Source organism: Pogona vitticeps, chromosome 2 (assembly GCF_051106095.1).
Source record: "Pogona vitticeps strain Pit_001003342236 chromosome 2, PviZW2.1, whole genome shotgun sequence".
Lineage (NCBI taxonomy): Eukaryota > Metazoa > Chordata > Lepidosauria > Squamata > Agamidae > Pogona > Pogona vitticeps.
In genome coordinates, this window is record NC_135784.1 from 185,969,757 (window position 1) to 185,992,364 (window position 22,608).

Here is a 22,608-nt window from a genome sequence, read left to right on the forward strand (position 1 = left end):
TGCCCCGCCATGATCATGGATTTTTCTGTCTCAAACAAGGGGGATCTTTTCTTCCTGTGGTAAGAATCCCAGTTTTTTACCCCCAAAACGAATCACAATGTAGGCAGACATTCCACCTTATGAAGCTATGATTTTACTTGGTAGCTCATTTCCTTGCAGCCTCAAGGTTATGATTTGCTTGTACTAACTATGTGGTCCATTTTGCCTTCGTGAAAAAAATACAGGGACTTCCCGATAAGCATGAGCAAAGGACAGAACAATAAAGGAAACTATGGTTCCTAAAATATGAAGTTGGCCTCACGAGAACTAATTATGGCTTTGCTTGCCCCAAGATTGATGCCCCAAGATCACTGCGACTACTGGGATTGGTGTGGCCTCGTCTAGGATGTAAAGCCTACACTGATTAGGATTTTATAAGTACGTTCAATAAATATTCCATCCTCATTCTCTCCTCAACGTTCTGTTGTGAAGGACCTCTCCCTTTTCTTGAGAGGAAAACATGATTCCGAATAGCACTTGCTGGAGAACGTGAGTGGGAGAGTATGTTTGCCCTCCTGCCCTGCTCGTGGGCTTCCCATAAAGGTTGGCCTTTATGGGAAGACAATGCTGCACTAGAGAGGATTTTGCTTTCTTCCCAGAGGAATCTTCTTAGGGTCTTACGGTGAACCCTGAATTGAGCGCTGTTTGGCCTACAGTATTGACATAGCTTATGTAAGAAACAAACCTACATTATAGTCAAGGGGTCATTATCCCTTCTGTTGCCCATGCCGACCTCCAGCAAGATAACCGTATTCTCCAGCACTTGTTTTTAAACACTGAAATAGCATCGCACGCACACTGCCTTGAACTTTTATGCTTACTCCAAAGCCTTATGCAATTTCAAATTGGCAGAAGGGGGGCCCACTCTAGTAAAAAGGGTTGCTGCCAAGTTTGTTGGCGTTGAGCCTTCCTCATCTAGTTGAAGCATCTTCCTCATTAGGAAAGAGAGATTGAAGTTGACACTGCTGGACTTGTCCTAAAATGACAGCAGGACTTCTGGGGAAAAAATGAATGCATACACTACATTTTCTCTAACCAAGGGCCTGTTTAGCCCAGTAACCCAATCAGATGCTTAGGTAGACATAAGATCATGGTGCCGTCTCACCCATATTCCCAGCAACTGGTATTCAGAGGCACTGGGGTATGGTATAGACACCTTAACTATGTCAAATTAACAGGACTGCTCTTTTTCCCCCCACCAGAGTGGACTGCAGAGTCTGGAGTAGCTGTACCAAGTGGCTGAACAGAACCTGAACCCCTTTTGGTATTCTGCTGCTTCACGTTTCCTTGGAGTTAAAGGAAGTCACTCACTACAGGCGTGTTTTGGAATGTGGAGAAAACACAGCTTGCATAAATAGGAAAAATGGTAACTCCACCCCTGGACTTTATCCCAGCCACCGGAGGTCAAACCTCAAGGAAGCGGCCTGGTGATCTCTTACCCTCAGACACCAGCCTTGTTGATGCCGCCTCAGTTCTGCCCATGTCCTGCTCAGAGGAAGACTCCTCTTCCTCCACTCCTTCCAGTTCCCCCACAGTTCCTACGCTCAAGAGCATGAATTCAACTCCTACACAAAGCGGTAGCTCCACAGCCGGCTCCCTCAGTGATGATGCTATTAGCTTGAAGACAGTAAGCAGCCTGGAAGCCGAGCCTTCGGGCCAAAAGGCTAAGCCACAGGAGTCTTCCTTGCACCTTCCTTCATCTAAAAGAGAGAGAGGAGGAGGCTGTGTCCTTCCTCATTTTCCTGAGGATCTAATTCCACCAGCCAGGCTGCCTTGTCCAAGGGCCTCAATGTCTGCAACTCTAGGGGCTGCCTGCTGCACACGACCCAGCATGCTTCCTGAGTGTGAACAATCCGCCTGCAAGCCACATCTTTTGCAGACCTTTGAACCTTTTGGCTTCAGCCAGGGGAAAAGGCAGGTGGGAAAGAGGAAAAAAAATATACAGCAGAAGCTCTCCAGCATGGAGGCTAGGCTGAAAGCTGTGCAGGAACAGCAAACACGGTGGCTGCAGGAGCTTGCCCCCGCTGTGTGGTATGTTCATTCAGAGCTTGCCAACATCAGCCAGAGCTTGAACAGGCTAGTGCAACTTTTTGAATCATCGGCACTGGCCTTTCCGCAATTTCAGGAGAAAGCAGCAGGCAAAGCAGAGGGGAAGAAGGCAGGAGGCAGTCAAGAGATCCATTCGGCCATACCCTGTCACCTGTGCCGGCGACTTTAAAGAGAACTATTAGCTTGTGGGGACTCCAAGCTCAGATCCTTGTGTATCCAGGGTGGTCTCAACCATATGCAGAATAACAGATGCAAAACTCTTGCCTGTGTTTTTGAGAGTGTCACTTGTATCTTAGATCTCATCCTCTAGGAAGGAGCTTTTTCAACAAGAAAAAATGCAAGGAAAACAGGGAGAAGGTTGAAGTTCCACACAGAGATGTCTCATTTTCAGTAAGATTTAGAGCCACCATCCAGTACTGGAGGAGAATGGGAGCCAGGTCTTGATTTGGCTGCACACCCAACTCCACCAAGCAGCACATCCACCCATATACTGTATGGAGAAGCCACTAGAGTCAGGTGAAGGGAAGTCTTCCTCTGTGTACTGAGGAAGGCTGGGAAGGAGCCATGTCTTTTGGCTGACATGTGTGGCATTGGTTCTTGCCAGGCGATACTAGAAAACATGGGAGCTGCTCCCCTGCCACCAAGGGTAACTTATAAAGTGGAAAAGAATATTTCCAGCACGGAGGATTCTTAGCTCCAGCTGGCAGTCTTCTAGGTGAGGCTGAACACCCATTGATTTTGCTGGACATTTAGTCCCACAACACTGCAAGAACCACTTTCCCACGCCTGAGTTAAGGGGTCCTTAGTGGGGAATTAACATAAATCTGGGTGCCTGTTCTGTGGAACTTGGAATCTCGATTGTATGAGACCGTCTCCAATCAGGCGCGCTTCCAAAGAATTGCAACCTTTCCACCCACACCCACACCCACACCCACATCTACAGGACACAGGAACAGCGGGGAGGGACGCCCTTGAAACTGCTCTGACGGGAAAGGAGACTAAAGACTTCGTCAGCCAGAGGGGGGCAGAAGCACCTCACTTTTGCTCCCCTCGGCAAAGGCAGCGCGGGGCGGGGCGGGGCGACGAGCAATAACTGGCCCCAGAAGTGAATGGGCTCCGGCGGTTCGGAGGCTCCTGTCACCTGTAAGGCCGCCAGAGGAGAGACGGCGTGGGCGAGCGCTTGTCCGGCCAGGTAAGGACGGGCTTCCTTTCACAAGCGGCTCTGTTCGACCTGCGGTGGGTCTATATGGTAGGAGCAGCTGAAGTTTTGGCGCCGCCCCCGCTCACCGCCGCCGCCACCACCAGGCACGTGTTCTGGTCGGTTCTTTCTGCAAGAGACACATTTGCCGGATTCGGCGCTCAGCATTTGTGGGGTGAGGGGTGCTTTGCCCCGAGGGCGGAGCGCCAGCGTGTTTCTGGCCCCGTCCCTGTCAGGTCCGCTTTGATTTGGATTCCTGCATTGAGGAAGGGGTTTGGACTCGATGGCCTTAGAGGTCCCCTTCCAACTCCATGATTCTCCTAATTATTCCCGGGCTATTTTTCCGGCAGCCGCGGCTTCGGCTGCCCCTCTTCTACCCAAACCCCGATGCTGCTGGTGGTCCAAGTCCTCCTTCGCCGCCTCCTGGGCGGCCGCCACCGCGTTCCGCTCCCATGCTGCTGCTTCCAGTTTCCCCCTGGCGTTGCTGGCCGGCGCCCGAGCAGCTGGAGCCTTGCAGGTTGCCCCGCGCCCGGGGCCTGCGATCGCCAGACCGGGTTGAGGGAAAGGCGACGATTGATTTGGGTCCCGAGGCTGGGTTTTTGGCGCCCTGAAGTTGCGAGAACGGGCGACCTTTTGAGGCCTGCTGGACTCTTTCCCGAGGCTGTGGGCAGTGTGGAAGATGGACAGGAAAGGGGGGAAAAATCAAAATCAGCCTAATCAGATAAAGCATCTAAAGTGATTTGGGGACTGTACAGGTTTGTGATTTGTTCTGCTGCTGGAAGATGCCAATAGAGCCTAGAAAGTTACTTAAAAGTTACTTTTAAAAAGTAATTCCTTCCTACTTCTCACAGTTCATTGGTTAGAAAAAGAATGTAGGATTGATAAAGGAGTCATAAAACACCTGTTAAAATTCTTTTTAAAATATCCTTTAAAAGTAACTAAACATTGTTACCATTTATATCATGTGTTATGTGTTGCGGGCAATTTCGTAGCATTTTGAGTAATATCAGATAAGAGTTTTATCCTTGTTTCCCTATATAAAGCAAAATTATACCCTGTAGTGTAGGACACCTTCAGCCTGGCCACAACCAAAGCTACAAATTTGTTACAAAGGAGGAATTATTTATTTTATTTATTTATTACTTTGATTTATTCTGTCTCATTACTGTTGAAGCACTATTCTGGGTGGTTTACAGACAGTTAAAACAAATTACACACAACTAAGCACTTGTGACCTAAAGTTCACATCACTGGAAGCATGTTCTTATACAATGTGACAATGTTTGCATCCTTCATGTCCTGTGGTACTCCACCTTCCCTCCAGCAAAGACAGAATATTTCATACAGCTCAGTGGTGATGATCTCTTTACAACACTTCAGCACTTCAACAGGAATGTTATCCTTCCCAGGTCCTTGCCGAATGTGAGGGAATCCGAAGCAGCTTTTATTTCGGCTAAAGTTAGTTCGCTGTCCAACTCTTCCAAGACAGGCAGGAACTCAATGTTACTTAATACCTTTTCAGTTACTACACTCTCCCTGGAATATAGCTCAGAGTAGTGCTGCACCCAGCATTCCATCTGCTATGCTCAGTCCTGGATGATCACGGCTGTAGCAGTCTTCAAAGGAGCAGATTTCTTCTGTATTGGACCTAAAGCCTGCTTGAAACCATCATACATAACATTGATGTTACCTGTGTCTGTATCTGAGAGCCGAGCTGAAGCCAATAATCGTTAGAACATCTCCTGGCAGCCTGTTGGACTTTGCTACCAGCAACTCGAAGAGCCTGCAAATTGTACTCACTAGGACAGGCTTTGTATGCTGCTAGAGCTCTCCTCTAGCAAATATGCACAAATATACTGTATATGTGTCAGAGAAAGCTGACAAGGAACCAAATGGCAGTTGTTTGTTGAACACTATAAAGCTGAAGAGGGAGGAGTACTGTACACAGTCATGGAATGAGCTTCCTTCTGAACAGATGATTGTAGGATTGCTCCGTATCTAAATGTCTTCAGGATCAATGTTACATGCTAGCTGGAGGGGGGGGGCTCAATTTCTTTTAATATACAAGTCCCAGGGAGTTCATGATGTAGGGGGAAAAACAAGGTAGTCCTCCTCATAACACATTATGTTTATTAACTTAATACATTAAAATGCTATCTTCTTATTGACTTATAGCCAATCATTGAGTGGGTGGATTTAAAGAACCTACTTCCCTGGCTGCTCTTCTAGTGATGATCTTAATTTCCAGGACTGCTTATTCATTATTTAAAACAATTTAAAAATGAGATGGAGGGAAATACCTGGTGTGTCCCAGATAGTTTGAAGCTTCTTCTTCCACTTACATGAGGACAGCCTGCACTATTGGGGAAACTGGAAATCAAGCTGGGGGTGGAATTCACTTGCTCTCTAAAGCTTTTGGTTCATCGGCTGACACTGTCAAACAATGCCTACTCCATTGTCAAGGTGACTGGAATATTTTGCCTACTGGACAAGAACATCAACTAATGGGAAGGAAGAGTCACTCCCCATGGCCAGTCATGGGTCAAGCAGGGACTTGTCTCAGCCCCTCTCTTTTTCTAAGTTCATTGTGCCTCTTCGGGGATTCTAACACCATCCTCTTGCCTTCTCCTTTTCCAGAATGTTGTTGGGCCTCACGGACTGCGTGCTAGAGCTACTAGCACTGGAAAAGACCCCATTCCGGACCTTGGCTATCTCCAGTCTATGCCTTTCCTTGCTGGCTTTGTTCCTCCATCTCCTCTGGAGGACCTTGGGCTCCTGCTACCGTTTTTATGTCAACAGTCAGAGACTGCGCTGTTTCCAAGAACCTCCGCGCCCAAACTGGCTTCTGAGGCATTTACACCTCGTGAGTGCAGCCACTGAGTCGAACCCAAGGGTTGGTCTGAGGAAGGGAGGGCCTGGCTTTGCTGAGGGAACAGAAAGTCAAAGCCATCATGATGAGGGGGGTGGGATTGCTTCTCACAAATGCTTTCCCCACTCTCCACACCATGCAAGTACATGTAGGGTAGCCACATCAAAAAGGAAAGCAGAGCTCCTCTATCTTTAATAGTTGGAGTGGAGAGGGCAAATCTAGCCTGTCATGTACCTGTCCAGACAACTCTTAAAGGCGGAGGGGGCCGAGCTTCTTTTTTTCCTGTCTCCCTCTTCCCAAAAGGTGTCCCGGGATACCTGTGTCATGTTTCATTTCCTGTGGGAAGCTACACAGCACAGCAAACCCTCTCTCAGTTTGTTTCCCCATCCTCATTTTCTCCTGGCCAAAGCATGTTGTGCCAGAACAGGCTGTGCCTGAGGCTTAATTTCTGTGGAAGGCCAGTTTGCCCGGCAGTCCGTAGAAGCCAAGAATAGAGCAGCTGACGAACCAGCGCCGTGTATTATGTTGAGCACTGAAACTGTGATTGGGGACCAAGACCTGAACTGCCTTCAGCCCTTTTTGCCTCTCTGTGATTCTGATTGCAGTGGCCATCTCTGGCACTCCTGATTTGCAAATGGTTGTGGGGGTGCGTGTTTGGAATTCCAGGTGGGGACAAAGGGACAAAAAGCTACCAAGTCATGCTCCTGATCCGCCTCTGTCCCCCCCAACCCCACTGCTTTGATGGAGATTCATCTTGTCTAAACCTGTTAAGCATGCTGGGGCTGACAACTTGGCAAACATAAAGCCCTTCAATTATTTACACTTTTTTCTAGTATTTTTTTCTGCAATTAGATCCAGGGCCGCTTAATACTTTCTGCAAGGGTATAAACGTCATCCCCCATACTTTCAGGACAGCCCCCTCCCATATATGCTGGGAAGTAACTGCATTCTCAACCAATGCCTTTAGTGCCTCTTGGCAGAGCTTGGAGGAGAGGTTACTATTTAGACTCCATCCCCGAGCATCTCCTAGTCATCCTTCCTGTGTCTCTGTTATGACTCCCACTAGAATGAGATTTCACCAGACCCAGACATGTCTGCTTGCAACGTAACGTCCAGAACCCAAGTGCAGCTTTAAAGACTTCTTTTACCAGATGCATGTTAAACCCCAGCCTGCTTAACCAGCTTTTTAAAAATTGACTCTCCAGCAAAGCAGTGGGGTGGGGACACATCCTGGTCAGCACCCATTCCCACCTGAATGTCCCACTGGCCATGGCACTATACCCTCCCATGAGCACCATCACCATCACTCACTTGCACCTGTCATTTGCAGGTTGACACCAACGAGGAGGGAATGGTTGAAGTGGTCCGGCTGGTAAACACCCTCTCCCCTGCATTTCTGACATGGATGGGGCCCTTCCTGCCTTTTGTGAGCTTGGTTCACCCTGATTATATCAAGCCAGTTTTGACAGCTTCAGGTACGGTACTTGATTGATTGATTGATTGATTGATTGATTGATTGATTGATTGAGTGAGTGAGTGAGTGAGTGATTGATTGATTGATTGATTGATTGATTGATTGATTGATTGATTGATTGATTGATTGATTGATTTGACATATACTGCCCACCCGGCCTGTGGTCACTCTGGGCGGTTCACAACACAAAAGTAACATAAACAAAATCATATAATACAACTCAATCATAAAATAAAATGCAACCGTTTTGAATATTATAAAGTGTATTCCAAAGTACCTAGGTCTAAAATACATTCTAAAATGCCTAGACATTTAAAGTGGTAATAGTCAATAACATCGGCTATTGGCTTTGAATATCAAAGGAGGAACTAAATTTAATTAATTAATGAGTTTCATTCATTGCATTTACTTTTGCGTCGTTCCTTGTGGTGCAGTGGTTAAACTGCAGTACTGCAGAGAGGACTCTGCTCACGACCTGAGTTCAGTCCTGGGCTCAGGTACCCGGCTCAAGGTTAACTTCGTTTTCTATCCTTCTGAGGTCAGTCCATTGAATACCCAGTTTGCTGGGAGGAGGGCAGTGGGGAGCCTGCATAATTAAATGGTAAACCACCCAGAGAGTGCTTCAAGCACTATGGGGTGATATATAAGCAGCACACTTTAGTTTAGGCCAGCCAACGCTGCTGTCCTCTCTCATTTTTAATTGCTACAACAAGGAAACCTGAGAGAGAGAGTGGTTGGCACAAATCCAGCAAGGCTCATGGCTCAGTGGCCACTGAAGCTTAAGTCCCCCAAGCCCCCCTTCCAGGTCTTTTAGCCACTCTTGTCATCCCAGTGGTTCTAGCTTCCTCATCTTGGGACAAGAGAATGAGTTGCCATGTATGACGTTAACTCCAGAGAGGAGGAGTCTGGGAGCAAAGAATGGCTCTGGGATATTGCTCTTGGTTTTCCCTTCTTCCTTCAGCTCGTTCTTTTGCTGCCTGACTGTTTTCTGGTTATCTCTGTGTATAAGCTGTAATGTTCAGTGGTACAGTATTTGTCAAGCCGTCATTTATCCAACATGCCCTTTAGGGACCTCCTTCTCAAATTTCTAAGATATGATAACTACTCAGAACTTTGCCCGTGATTCAGCAGTGGGTCCTGACTTGTTAACCGATGGCAAGCTGTAACAGGCAAGGCAGGGAGTGAGGCTCGAATCACCTTTAGCCTCATTACAGGTTAGTGCTGCTTCACGCATACATGTGATGCGGAGGCATTGTAAGTCCAGAGAGCGTTTCACTCCATTTGAATGTCACATTATAAGCTTGATAGGAACAGGAGCCACTTTCAGCCTCATGTGTGCAAAATGCCTTCAGAGTGCCAAGGTCACAAAGCAAGGACACGCTTCGCCAGGACTGACTCCTGAAACTAGAAATCTCTCAGAGGTTTTGAAGGATGGTGGGAGAAGCCAAAACTTTGGCTCAAGCTCAACATGGGCACCTCATTTGTTCTGTGAGCAGAGAAGCACACTACGCTGTGTATCAGCTCTTGCCATACCTGCTGTCTCTAGTCTGGTAAAAGCACGGCAAAAGAGTGCTTCCTTTTCTGCAGGTAACAGTTGAAAGCTTACTGCCACTTATTTTCCTCACACATGGATTGAAGCTATAGATTTCCGAGAGGCTCGAGTTGGGCAAAAGGCTAAGCTGGCCTCTTTGCTATAACTCAGTCTTGTCCTAGGCAAAGACCACTGAGGAAGGAATGCAGGATGTGGAACATCTGGTTGCCCAGTACGGCCATGCTTGTGTCTGGTGGCTTGGGCCCTTGATTCCTGTTTTGAGACTTTTCCACCCAGATGCCGTTGCTCCTGTGCTCCAGCAATCAGGTAGATGGAGGCAGAGAATATATACTGTATACATATATATATCTCTCCCTCTTATTCCCTCCCTCCCTCCCTCCCTCCCTGCCTCTCTCCCCCCCCCTCTCTCTCTGTGTGCATGTGCACAGGGAACAAAAAAGGCTTGCTTATTAGGCTGCAATAGTGAAGCCAAACAAAGAAGGTCTGACATCTCATGATTGCTAGGACTCTTCCCAGGTAGCAGAGTCTACAGAAGTATCTCATTATTAGCCCTCTTTCTTCTCCTTTCCCTGGACTCATAAGGAGGATCCATCTTTTGGAAGCAAAGTACCATGAACTCCAGTTTAAATTTGGCCCAGGCAGACTAAAATACAGCCTAGAGTTAAGTTCCTTGGTTGGGAAACTAGGGTGTGGTGTCCATATTCATCCCCCAGAAGTATCTTCTGGCAGAGTCAGGTCCATAAGTACAGTTGTCTTGTTCAGTTGTTTGGGAGAGTAAAATAGCTTTGAGGCCCCAATACCTTCCATCTTGAGAACAGAATGTTGGAGGACTGTTGTCGCCAGTGGCTCATGCTGGCCAGGGGATTCTGATAGCTGTAGCCCAAGAAAGTAACCTCTTCATGTTCTTCTGCCAATACCAGTACCATCAATGGCAGCTCCGACAGGGAAGGTCCATTAGATGGGCACATGCAAAAGAGAGTGGGGCCCCTTGCACCTGTGACAATGGGGCCAGAAGAAGGATTGTCAGCCGCAGGTGTGGTTTGTTTGATGAGCTACATCAGCTGACACTCCATTTCCCATGCAACTGGGGTAATCCAAAGAGACCCTTATGCATCCTAGTGGTTAGAGTCCACCATGTTGTGATAAAACACAGAGCCTCCAGGAAAGCTTGTCAAGGAGTGTTTGGGCTGCTGCTTAGCATGTGCCCCTAAGGAAGTGTACTGCATTGCAGCTGGAGAGCTTATTTTCAGGCAAATATGGTCATCATGTAAGGGAAGCATGGAAGGAGTTACTTGCCTTTTCTGGTAGAAGGAAGAAGAACTTAGTCAAGAGGGAGGAGAGAGGGAGCTAAGCCCTGTTAGCCCTCTTCAGAGCTTGGAATAATTGGTGGCCATGTTGCCCTCCCTCTGTGGAGGTTCTGGAACTTTTCCTCTGCTCATCCTCAACTGAACTGTCTTGCAGTATAATTGTTCCACTGCAATAAATGGGCAAAATATGTATTACTATGAGAGTGGAAGAAAATACTTGTAAGTGCTAGGAGCAGAGCTGCTGTGAACGTGGTGTCTTTCTCAATGGGAGATGCCCCTTCTTTTTGTGAAATTGGTTGTTGGCCTGAATTGTAACTATTTACTCTTCCACAGAACTGCATGTTGTCCTTGAGTGAAATATTAATCACGTGTGGGGCACTGTCGAAAACACTCCTTAAAATAATTCACTGACCTTGAAACCCTGTTAAGGTTGCTATAAGTGGGATGCAACTTGACAGCACATAATGACAACTGTGATAATAAAGAAGGTTGAACTGCTATATTTCGGTGCTTTGGGGTTGTTGAATGCTCCTAGTCATCACCTGTGAACGGATTTAGACAGTGTACCCTTTGGGTGTCTTCCCATAATTCTGGTGGAGTCTCTCCTACTATACACCTGTGTGTATCTCCCATGTGGTGAGAAGACCCTCTCTTTTCTCACACTCTTTCTGCATGTACCCCAACATATATGTTTGTCATTATGTGGGCTGGGTGTTGTTTTCGACAGAAAGGAAATATTAACACTGAATTGTTTGAAAAATAAGAAGAAATAAAATGAGCTTTACATATATATAAAGCTCATTTTATTTCTTCTTATATATTTTTGTTTTTGTCTTGTCTTGTTTTGTTTTTGTCTGACATGCTTGCAAAGGCCAACACAGCTACTTCTTTGAAAACATCATATATATATATATGAGAGATATTTTCAAAGAAGTAGCTGTGTTGGCCTGTGCAAGCATGTCAGAAAAAAACAAAATTAAAAGAAGATAACAGATAAACAATGTTTTCTAATATTTATCGTTTATTTTTATATGCTCACATATATGATTGATTGATTGATTGATTGATTGACTGACTGACTGACTGACTGACTGACTGACTGACTGACTGACTGACTGACTGACTGACTGACTTACTTACTTACTTACTTACTTACTTACTGTATTTAATATCCCGCCTATCTGGTTGGTTAAGACCACTCTAGGCGGCTAACAGAATAAAATAGAACAGTGCACATATATAAAACAATTTTACATAAAAATAAACATAATGGAATAGACAAATAGAAGGATGAAAGAGGGCATCAGGGATTGACTGGAGGGAAGGCCTGCCGAAACATCCATGTTTTAAGTTGATTTTTAAAGGTACCCCGTGAGGGAGCTACACGAATCTCAGGAGGTAGGTTGTTCCAGAGGCGAGGAGCCACCACCGAGAAGGCCCGATTTCTTGTCTTTTCCTTCCGGGCCTCCTTCGGCGTAAAAACGAATCCCAAGGTTGCACTATCATACTGCCCTAACAGTTAAGAAGTTTTTTTCTGATGTTCGGCCAAAATCTGGTTTCCTGTAATCTGAGCCTTTTATTGTGTATCCTGCACTCTGGGATGATAGAGAACAGGTCCTGCCCTTCCTCTGTATGACTACATTTCAAGTATTTGAAAAGTATCCTCATATTTCCTCTCAGTCTTCTTTTCTCAAGGCTAAATACACCCATTTCTTTCAGTTTTTCCTCGTAGGGCTTGATTTCCAGTTCCCTGATAATCCCAGTTGCCTTCCTCTGAACCTCTTCTAGTTTGTTGGCATCATTCTTAAAGTGCAGGGTCCAGAAATGGAGACAGTGCTCAAGATGAGGCCTAACCAATGCCAAATAGAAGGGGACTAGTACCTCATGGGATATGAAAACTATACTTGTGTTAATGCAGCTTGAAACAGCATTTTTCTTTTTTGCAGCCACAAGACTCTGCCGGTTCATATTCAGTTTGTGATCTACAACAATTCCAAGATCCTTCTCATTTGCAATATTACCAAGCCAACTATCCCCCATCATGTCACTGTGCATTTGATTTTTTCTTCTTGTAGGTGTAGTTTTATTCAGTTGTGTTCAGCCCCATGTTCAAGCCTTTTTGAATTTTGTTCCTGTCTTCCAAGGTACTAGCTATTTCACCCAATTCTGTGTCATTCCCAAATTTGATAAATATTCCCTCCACCCCCTCATCCATGTCATTAATTAAAATGTTGAAGAGCACTGGGGCCAGGACTGAGCCTTGGGGTACTTCATTTTTACCTCCTCAGTTTCAGAAGGATCCATTGATAAGCATTCTCTGAGTATGATTCTGTAACCAATTGTGTATTCACCTTACAGTTGTTCTGTCCAGCCCACATCTAGTTAGCTTGCTAATCAGAATATCATGGGGCACTTTGTCAAAGGCTTTTCTGAAGTCAAGATATATTATGTCTACAGCATTCCCACCATCTACCAGGGAGGTTACCTGATGAAAAAATGAGATAAGATTAGTCTGGAAGGATTTGTTCTTGACAAATTGATGTTGGCTTCTGGTTGTTACTGCATTGTTTTCAGGGTGCTTGCAGAGTGACTGCTTTATAATCTGCTCCAGAGTTTTCTATGGGATTGATGTCTGGCTGACTGATCTGAAGTTCCCTGGTTCCTCTTTTTTGTGTCCTTTCGTAAGATAGGGACAATGTTAGTCCTTCTCTAGACCTCGGGCACTTCACCCGTCCTCCATGATTTCAAGAAAATAATAGACTAGAGTTCTGAGATCTCTTCAGCCTGTTTCTTCAATATCCATGGATGTGATTCATCTGGCCCTGAGGATTTGAATTCATTCAAAGTAATAAGATAGTCTTTATTTGTTTTTCAATCTCAAGCTGCAATCCTATCCCCTCTCTTTGTATTTCATATTTGACTGGAGGGTCATATGCTATCTTTTGGGACAAGACCAAGCTAAAGTAGGGATTGAGCACTTCTGCTGCCTTTTTTTTCACCTCTTATCATTTTCCACTGAGTAGCTGAACCACTGTTTCTTTTTGCTATGCACATACCTGAAAAATGCTCTTTTTTGTGGCATTTAGCATCTCTTGCTAAGCTCAGCACATTCTCAGCTTTTGCCTTCCTAATGCCATCCCTGCAATTCTTTGTTACTTGTCTGTACTCTTCCTTTGTAGTCTGGCCTTTCTTCTACTTCCTATGCATGTCCTTCTTTGTTTTCAGGTCCTCTCTGAGTTTTTTGTTGTGAAGCCACATTAGTCTTTTTTTTTCTTGTTGGAATTGTTTGTAGCTGTGCCTTTAGAATTTCCCTTTTTAAAAACTCCCACCCATCTCTGACTCCTTTTCTTGTTAGGACCTCCTGCCATGGGACCTTACCTATCATTGTTCTGAATTTATTAGCATTGGCTTTCCCCTAAAATCCAGTACATACCTGTGAATCCACTCTGCTTTGAAATCAAAAACTAAGGTAAAACATGGTTACTTTCCCCCACAATTCCTCTTGCTAGCACTTCTTCCACCAAGTCATCTCTATTAGTTATAACCAATTCAAGGACAGGAAGTATCCACTTCCTGGGACACAGAAGTACAAAGGTGAGGATACAGATAATAGACAAAGTCACAATGGTTCGTTAACACAGGAATGGGATGATTAAGCTGTTAAATACTTCATTTAACAGGTCCTGGCCAGGGCAATAGCTGTAGATCAGAGGAACTTGATTGGCATAGGTGTGATAAGAAATGTTTCTGGGACAAAGGTTGGAGTCTATCAGAGAAGATAACTTTTGTGTTATGTTATGTTATGTTATGTAGTGTCAAATCCATACTGATTTATAGCAACCTTAATAGGGCTTTCAAGGTAAATAAGATATAAAGAATGGTTTAATCAGTTCCACAGTTCCAGTGAGCATCCATGGCGAGCTAGGGATTTGAACCCAGGCCCCATGAATATCAATATGACTTCCTTTCCTGATCCTTTCCCCTTTTCCTTTCCAGAACATTGTTTCCAAGGGAGACAACTTTTTGTACTGTACCTAGCTAGCTCCGGGGATGTGGTGGCGCTGCGAGCTAAACCGCAGAAGCCTTTGTGTGCTGCAGGGTCAGAAGATCAGCAGTTGTAAGATCGAATCCACGTGACGGAGTGAGCTCCTGTCACTTTGTCCCAGCTCCTCACCAACCTAGCAGTTCGAAAGCATGTAAATGCGAGTAGATAAATAGGTACCACCTCGGTGGGAAGATAAAACAGCGTTCCCCAGTCACGCTGGCCACGTTGCAACGGAAACTGTCTTCGGACAAGCGCTAGCTCTACGGCTTGAAAACGGGATGAGCACCGCCCCCTAGAGTCGGACGGGACTGGACTGAAAATGTCAAGGGGAACTTTTACCTTTAGCTCCTGGAACCATGACCAAATCATGGTTAGAAAACAGCAGGTCTTTTTCAAATGTCTCTTTAGCTAATAAGTAACGAGTCTTTTGATCTTAGCACCTCTGAACCTTGAAACCAATAGAGATATAAAATGCTTGTTGATAGAAGATAAATGAGTCATGCTCCTGACAACCAACATATCTTTGTCCTCCTGCTGCCTTTCCCTTGCTTCTGAACATCTTTCACTGATGATACCTACAATTCTCTTCGTTAAAATGTCAACATTCTGCAAGACTTCAGTAGGTGTACATTGCACACTTTTTTTGCTAAAATCATGTAGCTATCAGTCAATAATAAAAGTTGATCTTTCTTTTAAATTTGGTCTCCTATACACTCTTGATTATCTCCACCCTCATCATGGCTCTCCCCCCCTTCTCCCAGCTCCTCCTCTTGTTCTATGGCTTTTCTCAGGGTCTGCAATGAACTTCTGCCCTGTCTATCTGAACGGAGATTTTACATGTTTTTCACTTTTGCAGTCACCTCCCAGTCCCAGCTATGCCATAAATGTTCCCTTTGATAAAAGGTGCTTATGATGACTGGCTCACCTCCTTATGAAAACCTTTCTGCTTTCTTGGAGCATCATAGAAAAAAGAAGAAGATGATCAGTCCCAGCCAAGGAGACTGAATTGGCTCAAGAAACTACACAGGCTTAGCTTCCAAGTAAAAACGTTAATAAAACAATGAAAGATCAAGCTTTTGACAAGGAAAACAAGTCCTGTCACCATCAGAATTACAAACGGCATACTAATTATATTACATACGAGGGTATATACTCAATGTGATTACAACACAAAACATTCCAGGTACTGCTTAATGAACTTTTTGCTGTTCTGATGAGATCAATTATAAGAAGGCATGAGTCAATAAATCTTTGCCCTTCTTCCCGGTTAACCACATTGTATTTTTCACACATATTTCTAAAGATTCCCTTATCAATCTCAAATTTCAAGAGTGTGACCGAAACAGCTTTTTTGTTTCATTAAATTAGATACTTTGCCCGGTTTCCCAGCCGTGTTTTACTAAGGCTCCTTATATTTGTGAGATGGAGGGTTGCAAACAGCAGATAGGAGAGTCTCCTTCAATGGTACTTCAGCAATGGTTATCATCCTAGCTGGGAGAAACCACAATGGACATGAGCTACACTCTTGGCACTTGTTTTTCACTCCTTGGGTTTGTGTGTATGTGAATGTGTAGGAAGATGGGAGGAAGGGTTGAGACATTAATTCCCCATCTTTCTCCTTGAAGGGTCTCAAGGATAGGCTTCCTTGGAGTTCAAGCCATTGCAGCATACTTGGTAAAGGTAAAGGTAAAGGTTCCCCTTGACAATTTTTGTCCAGTCGTGTTCGACTCTAGGGGGCGGTGCTCATCCCCGTTTCCAAGCCATAGAGCCAGCGTTCGTCCGAAGACAATCTTCCGTGGTCACAGGGCCAGTGCGACTTAGACACGGAACGCTGTTACCTTCCCACCGAGGTGGTCCCTATTTATCTACTCGCATTTGCATGCTTTCGAACTGCTCGGTTGGCGGGAGCTGGGACAAGCGACGCGCGCTCACTCCGTCGCGTGGATTCGATCTTACGACTGCTTGGTCTTCTGACCCTGCACAGCACAGGCTTCTGCGGTTTAGCCCGCAGCGCCACCACGTCCCGCAGCATACTTGACAAGTTGTAAAATCAGTTCATTCCTATATTTTAATGACCCGGGGACCTCCTGGCCTGCTTGGCCTTCAAACAACACTTTCCACAAATGTTTGTGTCCCCACTCTCTTGCAAGACTGCTACACAAGGGATCAATCAGACTAAAGTGTTTGGAGGTGGTGAAGCATTCTGGAAGATTTTCAAGATTTGGACAAAAAAGTCTTACTGAGGAGTTCAAGTGTCCCTTAAAGGCACTTTAAAATGAAAGGAGTCTTGTCTTTTCAAAGGTCTGCAGATCAGAACTGCCTGTTTTGTTCTGTTATATTTTCCCTAAAAAAGGAGCAGAGTGAATGGTTTCTCTGTATTTCTCATCCCTGCAGCTGCTATTGCTCCCAAGGACAAGGTCTTCTATGGCTTTTTGAAGCCCTGGCTCGGTAAGACAACTCTCTTTTAATATGTATATAACAAAGTTGTACTTTAAATACTAGGTATTCTTTGGATGGTTAACAATATAAGTTTTAGAACCATACAAATTTAAACAAAAATGTAAAAGTGGTGAATAAAGTTGCTCAGTCTCTTGTTCTCATTGTCCATATTAGGAATGGGCACTTGCACGAGCAATTTTTCTTCGTTTCCTGAAGTAGGCATCTCACACTTGGTTCTGCAACTGGTTGTGTGGTGGACTCTCCGGAAAATGGAGAAAAACACTTCTGTAGTTCTCATCTATTGACAGAAATTGAACAAGATACTAGCCTGAGAAAAATGAAAGAATTGTCTCGAAAAACATTAATGCAGCAGAGCTAAAAGCACTGGAAGGTCTTTAGAGTGCCTGGGGGAAAAGAGAAATCTTTACTTGGTGCAAGAAATACCCTCGGTCAACAGGCCAATGTCTCTGATCTTCTGTTGCTGACAATGGAATGGTCTTTGATAGAGGCCAGCTGCAGTATAAACTGGAAATGGGGCAAAGAAACAGTTACGAATCAATAATGCTAACAACAGAAAAGTGGGATGTTACATGGATGGACCGGGACTTACATAGGTTGATGATTCCAGCATGATTCAGCCTGGAATCTTCTCCCTTTCAAATAACAATAAACTGATTTGACCTGAAGGAGGTTACAAGTGGTGGCTTTGGTACCTATATAACGGAATGGTTAAAGCAAAATAATAATAATAATAATAATAATAATAATAATAATAATAATAATAATAATAATAATAATAATAATAATAATAATAATAATAATAATAATAATAATAATAATAATAGAAGAAGAAGAAGAAGAAGAAGAAGAAGAAGAAGAAGAAGAAGAAGAAGCTCCAGACTCCACCCAGATTCTGCAGTATATCTTAGTGTCTAAAGTATACAGTAACACTAGACCTGTTTAAGTGTTAAGCCTGAAACCATGGAGAGCTGTAATCATGGTGGGGGAGATGTGCATGCACACAAGCCATGTCCCTGACATTCCCACACCATCTGACATAAGGCAGACATTTGGGGGTTTACCACAATGGTCTGCAGAGATACTTATAAGCACATAATGTTGGTAGACAAACAAAATAAGCGCTGTGCATGGTGGGCATTTTTGTTCTAGCTACATTGGTTAGTAATGTCTTGGACATAAATTCTATGCGAAGATTAACTAGCTGCAACCATTTCTTCTTGTCGCAGGAGATGGACTTCTTGTGAGCGGTGGGAAGAAGTGGGCACGACATCGACGCATGCTTACTCCTGCCTTTCATTTTGATATTCTGAAGCCTTACATTAAAATCTTCCAACAGAGCACAGATATCATGCATGTGAGTTCCTTCTCAATGCCATGCTATCTGCAAAGGTGTCCCCATTTCATTCCACATGATATTGTAGGGTTGGGTGAGCTAAATGTGCACGTGCATCCTCCATGTAAGTGAACGTAATATTATGTAATATGTATTTCTGAGACTTAGGTTGTGGATATGCTCTCAACCTCCATCCCCACCCATCAATTATCCCATGGCAGCATTTTTTACATCTGAAAAAAATGTTCCATCTTTCAGATTATGAGTTCACAACCTTTGTAATTGCTGCAGCTTCAAAACCTGGCCAGGAAGCTGCCTTATACTGGGCTGAACTGCTGCTCAGTATTGTCAACTCTGAGTAGCACCAATAACACAACAGGATTTCAAGCAGGACTATGCCCTAAACCAGTGATGGTGAACCTTTTTGAGCCTGAGTGCCCAAACTGCAACACAAGATCAACTTCTTTATTTCAAAGTGCCAGATAGATTTAGATTAGGCTTCAGTCTCAAGAGAGTATGGTAATGTACTCTGTATGGATGACTTGGAACAGCGTCTAGTGTGGCTGAGAAGGCCAATCTGAGAGTGACAATCCCTTCCACACTGAAGACAAATACAAGCTGTCCCCTGTCCAGTTTCCTGGTGGGTAACAACAGCTGCATCATCAGCGAAGAGGAAGTCCCACATGCATTTCAGCTGGACTTTGGTCTTCGCTCTCAATCTAGAAAGATTAAAGAGCTTTCCATCTGATCTAGTCTGGAAATAGACACCTTCTGTTGCAGTTCCCAAAGTGTGCTTCAGCATGATAGCAAAAAAGATCCCAAACAGGGTTGGCGTGACAGCCATATTTCACTCCGCTTTGAATGTCAAAGGGATCTGATGTTGAGCCATCAAAAACTACAGTGCCCTTCATTTCCTCATGAAAGGACCTGATGATGTTAAGGAGTCGAGGTGGCCATCCAATCTTGAGAAGTATTTAAAAAAGGCCGTCCCTGCTCACCAAATCAAAGGCCTTTGTGAGATCTGTGAAGGCCACAAAGAGTGGCTGTTGTTGTTTCCTACATTTTTCCTGCAACTGTTCCTGCACTGCAAGAATTAAATGATTGTGGGGTTTTTTTCTCCTATGGGTGGTATTAACAAAGAAATACTTACCAATCACCCATTGGGCTAGACCGGCAATGGTTGCCATTGCACCCCTCCACTGGACCACTGCACCAGCAGAGGGGAGTGCCAAAATCCAGGATCGGAGGATTGGTATTTCTCGATGGCGACCTATGGCTCGCATGCCCACTGAGAGGGCTCTTTGTGCCGACTGTGGCATGTGTGCCATAGGTTTGCCATTGCTGCCCTAGACCAACCCTGGGCCCAACCATTCCTCGTTTCCCAAATTGGGTAGAATCAGGTGTGTTAAGAATACTGTCGGAGTGTGCACTTCCAAATGCAATCAGCATTTTGTGCAAATTTCTGTGCTGCATAGTATATAGGCAGTCAGGGTGCACTGACATTATAGACAAACATACATCTTAAAAGATTCAAGGGTTGAAAAGAGACACGCACAGAGAGAGAGAGAGGTTGAATGAATAGTAACGATATTAAGAGTCTCTTGGGCATAAGAGGACATAAACTGTACTTGCATAAGATCCCTTATAACAGGATAGATCAACAGATAACAAGCAACATCTTCCTTATTTATGAGCTATTTTGAATTGTGGCGTGGTGAGGGAACGGACTAGCAATTAAAATGGAGGAATTGCAGATAATTTACTTTTAAATGAATAGCAGATTACGAATTACGTACAGGGTAGATAAATGCAGTAGGCAATACTGAAATAACCCAAGTCTCATATTTTATCATACAAAGGTATATATTTTGGCCAAATTCAATTGCCAGTTCTACTTAGAGTAGAGCCAGTTGCTGAATATTGAATCAACACTTATGTAAATCCCATTGCTTTAGTGTGAGGAGTTCCAATTGGCTCCAGGTTTTCAGGAATTCAGTTCCTGTCAATAATTCAACATGTAGAGAAAATAGGTGGCACTGTGAAGATTACATTGGATAAAGCTGAAAGGGGTCACTTTTCTGGGTGAAACCTTTAAAACAACCCTTCTATCTAAATGCAATCTGATCCCAGTCACTCCAGCCCTCTCTGAAAACAGAATAGCCCTGCAGCTGGACCAAAAATGTCCAGACAGGACAGATCAAAATTAGGTTGGTTTGCGATCTTGCATGTATTGTCCGGTTGCTAACAAATAGCTAGAATCAGTCCATGTGGTAAGTGCTCCAAAAAGCAAGCTCAGTGATCATCTGTCCCCAGCATCTGTTGGCTATAACTAAGCTTCTCTGCTATTTAACCTATCCCAAACTACAGGTGCTAGATCTTCTGCTCTTTAAACACCAAGTGCCAAAAGGAGTCACATGCAAATACCCTATGGTTTGGAGAGATGGACTTGCTAGATATCATGATAATCTGTCACGATGAACTAAACCAGATTTTGGCTGAGATCATAAAATTAAGCTTGCATACCTATTACAATTTAAATTCAGAATTATAAAAAAAATAACAATACAAGAGAAATTCTACCTTCAGCTCTTCCTTACAAGCGTCTCTTTCCCTCTATTGTAGTGTGAACTAACATAATCTTTTCCTCTCCTTCTTTGCTCACACAAATATCAACCAGCTGTTCCCCCCTGGGCTGATATCCCTTGAACTTTATGAGTACCCTACTACCACATTGTCTAGTTTTCACTCTGTTCCATTTGTTGAGTTCTAGCAACATTAATTCTAGCCTTATGTTGCTCATCCTCTCTCTCTCTTTTTTTTTCCCTTTTCTTTTCAGGCCAAATGGCGCAGGCTTACCTCAGCAGGGCCTGCCTGCCTTGACATGTTTGAACAGATCAGCCTCATGACTCTGGACAGCTTGCAGAAATGTGTCTTCAGCTATAACAGCAACTGTCAAGAGTGAGTAAATCAGCAGAGGGAGTAAACCTAGGAGCAGGGTGCTTCCCGGATTCCTTACGGCCCAGCATCAGGGAGTACCACAATGTCTTTATCTTTTGTTTCTTGGAGTAGGGTAGTTCCAGAACTGTAAATCCCAAAGAGAGTAAGGGAGTGAATAGATGCAATGTTGAAATGAAGTTTTCAGTGCTTATGCCCTTAACACTTTGTATTGGCCAAAATTATGATAATTCATATGGAGATGTTTAATTATTCCGAGAGGTTATATTACAAGTGTCTAAATAGCAAAGGGTCAGATTAGGTGCAGTTCTTCTCATAGTATATCACACCCTCCTCTATCAATGTAACCATCCTCTTTCCTGCCAGCCGCCCTTTTTTGTTCAGTCTATGAAGTGACCTAGCAGTGAACTGAAACAACTGTTGCTCAGTTACGGCTGCATCACTCACCTGACTTGGAATGTGGTTACACATTCCAGGTTAATAAGAACCACTACTGAAATGATCTTAGCATAATTAAAAACAATTTAAAATAAGGTGATTACATGACTGTGACGTTTACCCACGTGGCCCCTGCTTGTTTCACCAAACACAGAGCTCACGTGAGTATCCCAACACATCCTTTATCTCACCGCCACTAGTTGATCTCTGTCAACACCCTTTAATTAGAAAGACTGGGGTCCAAGCTGAGTAAAACGTTGAATAACACAGGTTTATTGATTACAGTTTGCTTAAACAGGTTCTTCACAGACTTTAATGTATTCATTAGATTGGTAATAACTTGTTAACTCTCTTCGTTCTCTATCAGTTCCACACTCCTAGCTGCCTCCTTTAACTCCTAACTCTGCCACCCTACCTAACTACCACAAACTAACTTCTACTTCAGACTCTCATCTCTGACTCTGACTGAACTCCCTAAAACTGCTCCTTCTCTCTCTGACTCACCCCCTCCCTTCTGGTTTCTCTGACTCCGCCTCAGCTCCCATTGGTGTATGCAACTAATGGCCTACATGAGCCAAAGCAGGATGATCACCACAATGACATAAAGGGAAGCATAGATTTGTTTGAAATTGTGTGTGTCAAGGGGAGGGTGGAATCTGAAGCATGGCATTTTACTGTGCTGGCAGAGGGCTGCTTATTTTAGCACAGTTAGAAAATCAAAGCATTTTGGCATTGTGAATGCCTCTGTAGAAGCAAACTGCCTCCCAGAACCACGCCCACTCTGGCAGTAGGGGTGGTGAAAAGATACTGCTGGGAAGTAAGACAGGAAGTGAGGGAAAATGTATTAGCCAGCAAAGTGGGGAAGGGAAAAATTGTTCCTTCTTTTAGG

General features: G+C 44.2%; 1 protein-coding gene across 2 annotated transcripts in view; it reads left to right on the forward strand.

The window, feature by feature from the left end:
- The first annotated feature begins 3,076 nt into the window (after positions 1–3,076).
- The window catches only part of LOC110078023 (ultra-long-chain fatty acid omega-hydroxylase), a 29,662-nt gene continuing 10,130 nt past the window's right edge, over positions 3,077–22,608 (forward strand). The window contains exons 1-6 of one of the 2 annotated variants that reach the window (XM_020791721.3): positions 3,077–3,280; positions 5,924–6,149; positions 7,486–7,630; positions 16,928–16,981; positions 18,220–18,347; positions 21,163–21,284. In XM_020791721.3, the coding sequence (XP_020647380.3) occupies positions 3,198–3,280; positions 5,924–6,149; positions 7,486–7,630; positions 16,928–16,981; positions 18,220–18,347; positions 21,163–21,284 (758 nt within the window). In that variant the 5' untranslated portion in view covers positions 3,077–3,197. Of the gene's footprint in view, positions 3,281–3,319; positions 3,523–5,923; positions 6,150–7,485; positions 7,631–16,927; positions 16,982–18,219; positions 18,348–21,162; positions 21,285–22,608 lie in introns of those variants that run through there. The other variant, XM_020791722.3, reaches the window with a different exon arrangement.